This window comes from Pundamilia nyererei, unplaced genomic scaffold (genome assembly GCF_000239375.1).
Source record: "Pundamilia nyererei isolate P.nyererei 1_Seehausen unplaced genomic scaffold, PunNye1.0 scaffold00366, whole genome shotgun sequence".
Taxonomy (NCBI): Eukaryota; Metazoa; Chordata; class Actinopteri; order Cichliformes; family Cichlidae; genus Pundamilia; species Pundamilia nyererei.
The window spans coordinates 63160-72201 of record NW_005187767.1 but is presented as its reverse complement, the minus strand read 5'-3'; the positions used below and the strand labels follow the sequence as shown (position 1 = coordinate 72201).

General features: G+C 42.3%; 1 protein-coding gene across 1 annotated transcript in view; it reads right to left on the bottom strand.

Moving 5' to 3' along the window:
- The window catches only part of LOC102206660 (F-box only protein 41-like), an 8752-nt gene extending 1093 nt beyond the window's left edge, over window positions 1–7659 (bottom strand). The window contains exons 1-6 of the mRNA XM_013915798.1: window positions 7474–7659; window positions 5415–5586; window positions 3533–4054; window positions 3372–3451; window positions 2058–2130; window positions 18–248 (exon numbers count right to left, since the gene is read on the bottom strand). Coding sequence (XP_013771252.1) covers window positions 18–248; window positions 2058–2130; window positions 3372–3451; window positions 3533–4054; window positions 5415–5564 — 1056 coding nt within the window. The 5' untranslated portion in view covers window positions 5565–5586; window positions 7474–7659. The remainder of the gene's footprint in view (window positions 1–17; window positions 249–2057; window positions 2131–3371; window positions 3452–3532; window positions 4055–5414; window positions 5587–7473) is intronic.
- Window positions 7660–9042: the final 1383 nt, after the last annotated feature.

Here is a 9042-nt window from a genome sequence, read left to right as displayed (position 1 = left end):
TTGTTTGTATTTCCCACCCTGTTTCCAATGGTTTCCTGCATCTTATTTGCAATGATGTCATCAGTGCTGCCATCCAGACTGCGTCCCCCTTGGCTCCGTGTAGGTTCGTAAACCTCAGTGAGCAAATAGGGCTCGGTGTATGCGTACCCGTCACTGTCTGGGAAGAGGTTGTGATGTTCGTGCGAGCCAAGCATCAGGAGCCGTCTCTCTGCGCAATCTGCTCGCTCCAGCAGGGTCTCAATGAACATCTGTAATCAAGCGAAGCACCACAACAGAAAGATTTTATCAGATTTGCTGACTTCTGTATGTTTACTGTAAGCTGCATCTGAATACCAAAGGTTTTTGATAGGAATTACTAACACACCCCACAATCATGAACTAACATGAAGTTGTAAGAGGTTCTCTTACACTATGAAGCACCAAGACATGACTAAAGAAAACGGAATTGAGTGGAATATCTCATTCCAGCTCTACAGTCCTTAGCATCGCCAGCAGCCAATGTCCTTGAGAAGAGAGGCTGTCTTTAGTTACACTTCAGGAAGAACAATGAGGTTTTCATCCTAGTCAGGAAGCACTGGACCAGCTCTTCTCAAGGATATTCAGGAATATGTGGGCGTTTGCCCAAGACAATAAGACAGACTTGTGCTCAGTGGCTTTTGGACTTCACCAGGACATTTCTGGACAGTCTGGTTCTGATGGCTTTATTGAACAATGAGCAGCATGGATCAGGAAATTGGACCTCAAAGTCTGAGGACAGGTTGGAAATGATCGCTACCCCAAGTGGAAGAGTTCAAGTATCTCGGGGTCTCGTTAATGGGTGAGAGAAGAAAGCAGCAGGAGATTGATGAATAGACTGGTGTGGCATTGTGGTGATGCAGACCCTGTACCGGTCTGATGTGGTGAAAAGAGAACTGAGCATGAAAGTAAAGCTGTTGTTTTACATTACCACCCTCACATGTGGCCACAGGTTCTGGGTAGTGACAGAAAGAATGAGGTTTAGGGTCTCTGCTGTTTGGTTGGTACTCTGAGTAGAGCCGCTACTCCTCCACACTGAGTTAGCCTTTGACTCGGATGCCTCCTGGGACCCTTCTGGGTGAGGTGTTTTGGGCATGTCCAACTGAGAGGAGGCTCTGGGACAGACCCAGGACTGGCTGGAAAGCTGTAGTAGGGGAAGAGGACGAGGCAAACAAGGCAGGGTTTGCCTTAGAGCATGTTTGATGAGTCACTTTTGGGTTTGTTATTGAAATCGAATATTTTGGGTATTTTTGTGAATGTCTTGTAGTTTTCCTTCCTTTGTGATTGTTCACGCCACTCGCATTAGTTTCACTGTGTGTGTGCACTGTTATCTGCACTCGTGTCAGTTAAATTTCTTGTTTGCTCTGCATGTGCACCCCCGTGTTCCTCATGTTCATTGTGGGTCTCTTAACTCAGTGTGAGTTAAGATCCAATTTCAATGGATGTGTTTTAAAATTGTTTACAGTTCTAGTTTGAGTGACAACAGTGTTTGTGGGCCCACAGACTAAACAGCGTGGATGACGCTAAGGCCTGAAAGGAGTCCTATGACAGATACTTACATATTTTACTCGCAATAGAATTAACATCTGTGCATTTTGCAGGAGTTTTCTTAAGTTGACAACAAAAGCTCGCTTTTTGTATATTAACTCTGCCCCAGTGTTTTCTCTCTGGAATCTGAACACGTTCTTGTACATGAACTGTATGATTTTGACCCAAACTCTAATCTAAAAATCTAACCAAACTATGTGGGAAGAAAAGGTTAAGTTAAAATATAAAGTATAATATAAAACTTTACAGGTTTTGAATGACAAAGGATTATTTCATAGATGAGGTCACATGCTGCATACTTGCCCCCTTCCAATACGTAGTTTCATGTGTAAATAACAGCCTCATCTTGGCCAACCCCACTATAAAAACTGTCGGGTTACCCTGTGTGAGCTGGGTCAGATTAATCTCACGCATCACTCTTGTCAAACAAATCAAAATAAACCACCCAGAGTTTAATTACAAATGAACCAACAACAGAAGATCTCCTGCATCACCTGCAGCCTGGATTTGGCTTCGGCCTCTTTGTCTGCCGTCTCCCTCAAAAAATGCTCAATGTCCACCATCTCCCTGAAAAACACACACAGTTCAGAATGTACACATTATTCAGTGACCCAAATGATAAATAAGTTAAATAAGATAGACGGCACAAAAAACACGCAAAACAAACCGAGTGACCTCCCAAAAATACACACCCTCGGGCTGCTCTGCCTCATTGTCATCTTACATTTATCATCCCAGCAAACCGCAGCAGAGTGTGTGTGTGTGTGTGTGTGTGTGTGTGTGTGTGTGTGTGTGTGTGTGTGTGTGTGTGTGTTAGAGAGAGACAGAGAGAAACACAGAGTGAGGCAGATTAAACATGACGTGTCCTCTGCCTGTGCACCGTGTTTCTGTGCTCAGCGTGCTGTAGTTCCATGATATTACATTACATGCTGTTTGCTTCTGCTATTAGTGTTTCATTTTCCACAAACAAAAACTGACCACACGACAAATTCTGCCACACTGCATCTACTGCTGCCAGATTTCCTGATTTTAATGCCCAAGCACTTCCTACTTGGTATTTAAATCTGACCCCATTCACCTCCACATACTTGCCTTACATTCTACACCAGAGTTCAAGTTTGCCACTGAGGGCTGAGTAAAATTAGCCAAAAACAACCTCAGCAGTTGCTGCCTGCAGTGCTTGGAGATCTATTACTGGATGAGTGTAGTACTAGAGGAAGCTTTAAAGCTCGGTAAGATTTAGGTAAGCGCTACACTAAGAAAAAGTGTTTTTTTTCTATAATTTTCAGAAGAATTTATGGATGTCTTGGTCATTTTATTGGTGATAAATCGGAAAGGGACTCCAAACTTTAGTCCTTCATACAAAATAAAAAGGTGTGATATAAACAAATTAAAACACCCAACAGAAACTGGTTTTGTAGCAGGCTGCAGACATGTTTATTTCTGCTGTAAAGTTGGAAAATTTAACATGGAAGTCTATGGGCACTCATTTACTTTTACACCCTGCCCCAAGTGGACAATAGGGGAACTGCAGCCCTAAACTGCTGTTTAGTCTTTTCAACCTTGTCTATTTACAGAACAAGTTAAAAAATGTACACTATTTAAAATAAATACGTGAACATGTTAAACTTTTTACCATTGTTATTGTGATGACTAGTCCATAGAACATAGAAAAGTGGCTGATCATAAATGAATAACAACAATGGTGCAATGAAGAAAACTTTCATCTAAAAATGTCTTGTTCCATAAAAAGAGGGAAAATAAATCCTGAAAACACAGTTTTATCCACTAAACTTCCAGATACTGACTGTTGTCGTTTGCTCAGCTCCTTCTCTTTCCCTGTAAGATCTTTCTTTAATTTCTCCATCATCTCCATGGCAGCTGAGACCTGCAGGAATGCAAAAATAGAACAGTGAATATACAACGACTTCAAAATCGTGTTTAAAACATTGCTTAAAGCCCCACCCACCTGTCGGGACAGGTAGGCTGCTTTCTCTTCCACTTCCTGTTTCTCACTCCTGAGTCGTTCCTTGTCTCGCCTCGCCCGCTGTAGCTCCATCTCTCTCCTCTGTAGCTCCACTTTCAGTCGGGCCATGCGTCGGTTCACCCTCTCCTCAACCTCCGCGAAAGTCCGGGCGATTTTATGATCCAGCCCGAGCCCCAGTCGCTCTTCCAGCCCAATCTCCACCAAGCCTAGCTGGACCCTCACCTCTCCAAGGTTCTTCCCAGCAAAAAGATCCACAGATCCAGGAAGGGCCAGAGCAGTGGAGGGGCCTTCTGAATGTACCGTAGAGGAAGGCAGAGGGCAATCTGAAGCACCGAACATCTCCCTGAGCAGTTGGACGGAGGCAGATGATGAGGCGAGATCCAAGCAGGCCAGTGGCAGGGGCAGGCTTTCATGTTCCATGTCCAGAGAAGTGCTCTGACTTTGGGATACAGCTGGGCTAGGGAGTGGGAGGAGAGAACTGGTTCTGGAGCTTCTGACCCGAGCCTGAAACATTAAGACAAAGTTAATACTGGCACTGGTAACGCAGTTCAAGGGCTGGTCACATTAAAAAAAATTAATTAGTTACAGGTGGAAGATCTGGATCATCTCAATGGTCTCCAAACGATCCTGTAAATCTTCCTTTCACTCTTGCTGCTATCGTTCATTCACCAATTACCCCTGACACTCTACCCCCACTCCACCCTACCTGCACTCTCTTCCTCATCGCTCTTGTGCACTGTCTATTGCTTTGGATGGTTGACTCACCTTCACCATCTTTTCCTCTCCAGAGCATACCTCCACCTCTCCCTGCTCAAACTATAGAACACAGTGTCATCTGCAAACATCAGAGTCCACAGAGACTCCCGTCTGACTTCCTCTATCTTCCTCTACCTGTCTATCATAACTCTAAGTAAGGGGGGGTAAAGCCAAACCCTAATGTGGTTCCACCCCCCTGCCACTCCTACCACCACTGTCTCGGTGTCTTCAAATGTGTCCTGCACCGCTTTTAGAATGCAAAGAACTAAAATATTCTGAATAAAATGAAGGAGAAGAAACAAATAACACTGGTATAAATTTCATGGGTGTCTCAAACTCACAATATTAGTTACATCCCTGAGTTTATGATGCTGACATGAGGATCAGAGAGGTGATGCTTGACAGAATTCACATAAATCTAAACAGTTTAAGAGTCTTAATTATTTAGAAAAATAAAAATAAAAGCCTGTGTTTGTTTCTATTCACAAACCATGCACTAACCAGATTAACTGTCAGACACAGCCACTTATTTTCTTCGTTGCAATAATCTGGTCAGTTTTTCTCCCTTTCTAAGGTCTGACACGACCTCACTTCTGTGTGCAAACAGCACGAACATCCATCGATCTATGGTTTATTTTTGCAGTCCTAGCATGATCAGTTATGACCAGGCAGATTATGTTGGGAATTCAACCATGTTTGCTAGGAAATTAAAGCTACCAAAGTCATGTATTGTTGGCTAGCTTCATTACCAGCAGGTGTCAAACAGAAACAGAAAATCTTAAATCTGAGAGGCTGAAAAATGAAACAGACAACATCAGTTTGTTTTAATGTAGAGTAACTAATGAGTCTCTGTAGCTCCATATAGCTGCTTTCCATCCATATTCCGTATTCACCGGGTGATGTCAGACAGATTTCCCAATCAGATCCATTATTATGTGTCCAAATTGCAATCGTTTCCACGATGTGGCCTCTGGGAGGACACATTATTTCTTTGTTCCACATGACAGTAAACTCAGATCTCTTTAGTTTGTCACATATCATGAAATCTTCCACAACAAAAGTACTTTAGCAGTTAACCAGTCGTGAAAATGATCATTTGCTTGGTTACCTGGGAGAGCACCAGCAGGGTCTCATAGGTGTGTCGGCTGACCAGGTGCGCCCGGAGCTCAGCTACAGATGAGAACCGAAACCCATCACCGCAACGAGGACAGAAGTAGGGCAGCTCCGTGGAAGAGGAGGAGGACGAGGAGGAAGACATGATTCACGAGGAAGCAGCAGACCTGGAAGAAAAGATATGAGCTCATTAGAGAAAAACAAAGAGACTGCAACAAGATAGTAAGAGTAGAAGAAGAAACACACAGAGTAAACCGGAGTGAAAACTGGGTCAGAGTGCGTGTGAGCTCTACATAATTGATTCTATGCAGATGAAGATGTAACGAGGCTCAGACCTGAACATTAAAGACAGCAGAACACGTGTGTTTGATTTATTCTTCACGGATAAGCCGGATCCATGCTGGAGCATCACATGCGTGTCCTGTGGCGAGCTGTTGGGTCTGATGTTAGTGGGGCGCATGTGTGTGTTTGTTTCTGTGAGGCAGCAATCTTTCACGCCGCTGCTCCGACCCGTGCAGAGGAATTTAAGCACGCATGGATGAGCAGGAAGAAAGAAACGTCTGGGGCGTGGAGTCTCTGTGTTCGCCTACTTCAGCCTCCTCTTCCTCTTTCCATGCCCTCCATGTTTCATTCAGGAGTTTTTATTTGGTAAGGACTACAGCGAGGGGCTGCTGCATTACAGTGACTCGCCTGAGAGCTTATACAAATACAGAAGAAGAGCAGATTTGTGCTTTAAGCAGCACAAATATGCTCTACAATCATCCTCTGTGTGCCACAGAGGATGATTTGTTCACAGTTCAGTTTTTACATTTGTTTTAAGGGACTTATGCAGTTACTGAATGTCCATACACTCACAAACAAATTGGTGTGGAGGCCTTTGATGATTAAATTTATGTCACTCAGACCAACACCAGCTTAACAGACCAAAATGTTTGAGTCGCCAAATCAAAATCATGAGATAAAACGTAAAAGTGATCAGAAAAATTAAAGCTTTAAACATACAGCAACATTTTTAAATGAAAACTGAAACTGAAAGAAAAGTATACATTTAAGAACTAACCACTAAGAAACTTAGAATTTTGAGATATTTTGACATAAAAAGTCTAAATTATGCAACTAATTATGCTGCTATTCATACTGTCATTATATTAATGCTGCTATCCTGTATATATCGTACTTACTATTGTTTGAGTACTTGTGATTGTTTTATTTTACTTTTTATATTTTACATTTATTTTTATTATTGAATCTTGCACCAAGGGAGTGGCACTCCAATTTCGTTGTACTCTGTACAATGACAATAAAGGCTATTCTATTCTAAAGAGTCAAATTATGACGCAAAAATGTCAAAATTGGAAAATTAAAACTTAAAACGTTTAACCTAATAAGTGAAAAGGTAAGCAAAACAGTCTAATTAATTAAAATATAAATAAAATAATACATTACAAAGAAAGGTCAAAATAAGAAATTAAGTAAAATTTGTTCTGTGATGAAAAAAATATAAAATGTAAATATATTTTTTAAAAAACGTGAAAAATATAAAGAAAATGTTGCTATAATGTATCATTATAAAATGTAAACATAAAAAAACTAACAATGATGTAAAATCAAAGCTTTTAGAAAAAAAAAGTCAACACTAACAAATGACAGATTGGTCAGAACTATTTTGGAAAAGTTTGATTTGTGACACGAGAAAACTTTAATTTATGAATTGAAAAAAATGAGACCTGAGCACAAATCAAAGAAAAGACTGTCGAATGACCTGCAGCATAAAGTATGAACACTGAACAGGGTTTAACCAGCCCGCCCACTCTGTGTCCAGCTGTTAGATTACAGCTGCGGGCTCATTCCCAGTTATTACACGAGCAGGTGAAACGTAAAAGAACGTTAAAAGTTGAGCCACACAGACAGAAACTGATTGATTATTCGAACATCTGCCTGCAGCTGTGAGGAGAACGAGCTGCTCTTCGGGTTCTTACCGAAATATGGAGACTGATGACAGCTTCTGTGCTGCCACACACACGCGCGAGCGCGCCCGGTTCACCTATCAGTACCTGTGACAATCGATCCGCGGATGTCTGGTCCTCGCGCTGCCTGAACCCACCCTTATCGACCGCCTGCGTCACTCAACCCCAAAATCCCGTTGCCATGGTTTCCCGGTTCTTCCCAGTTCCCCTCGGATCGATGGTCCATCATCCCGGTACCGACCACGTTTTATCGTGCAGCAGCAGCATTGCACACGGAGCGAATGTGTGCGTGTCTGTGTGTGTGCGTGTGTGCGTGCAGTTGCTGACGTAGAGAACGCGTGATGTGGGCCATGATTGCCAAGGCTCTCTGGTTTCACACATTTGTGTTTTTATCGTTCAGATTAGACTGAATTGGACATAAAAGCATGAACACGGCGACGCGCGCGAGGCGATCTGTAGATAATTTGATATTCATTAACACACATCCACTGTGCGGGCTTCAGTGTGTCTTTGGAAGTCACGGAAACTGTGTCCTTCTCACGGCGTTCAGACCACTTTTTTTTTTCAACTGAGAATCAGTTCACTTCTTCACCCCTGTAACCAAGGAGACACGTGTACTCCAAAACATCTCTCCATAGAGGAAGAAAAAAAACAACTTCAAGCATCATGGGAATGTTTCAGTCTTCCAGCTCAAAGCATCCTTAATTAAAGTCATTTGTGTAACGTAGAAGGAGTGCAGTGACACAGTGTTTATTTTATATTTGGTTTCACCGACAAGTTTTATTCTCCCAGAGTGACACTGCTGGTGTTTCTGTTTGTCCGGGGGAACTTTTCATACCACAGAAATGACAGAATGGGCTTCGTGCCGCTTTTAATAAGACTGGAAATAAATGTCTGTGTTTTATACATAAGCAGCAGCCTACCATCATCATCATCATCACTACCCAGATTTCACTGTAATAACTCCAGCCACCAGCCAGTTCCTCTACAGAGTGTCTGACCTTTAACCCTAACCACAAGCAGAAAGAATCAATTAAGAGATCTGTTTTCCCAGTGGAACTGATTAACTGATTAGGATGTCAAACACAGAACAGTCCTGCTGGATGAAGATGTTTGAATCACTGAAACTCCTCCGTGTGAAGTTTTGTTCTGTAATCTGTAATCATGTTGAAATTTCATCATGAGATGGCTCCCTGTACAGTCTATATGACCACAGAGCGACAGCAAGACTACAAGTTTGTGGATATTAGGTGGTCTCTGTTTTGCAATCTGTGTAAAAGGCATTTTTTGTGACACATTCTTTTGTGCATGAGTGTATTATTTTTTCTCCTTCTGTGATAATGTGGTGGCCACTGGAGGGCGCCAGAAACCCGCGGCCTTCAGGAAAAGCTTTTATCCTATTTAGTTTGCAGTGGAGGCCAAAGATTTGCTCTGAAAGCAAACGTGTGTTTCCAAACACGTCTGGTTTTAGTATCAGGGTTACAATTTGGTTATGTTTAGGTTTAGGCTTAGGTATTCAATTTTGATGGTTAAGGTAAGCGACTAGGGAAAGCATTATGTCAATGAGATGTCCTCACGAAGATATGAAAATGAGTGTGTGTGTGTGTGTGTGTGTGTGTGTATGTGTGTGTGTGTGTGTGTGTGTGTTTGCATGAG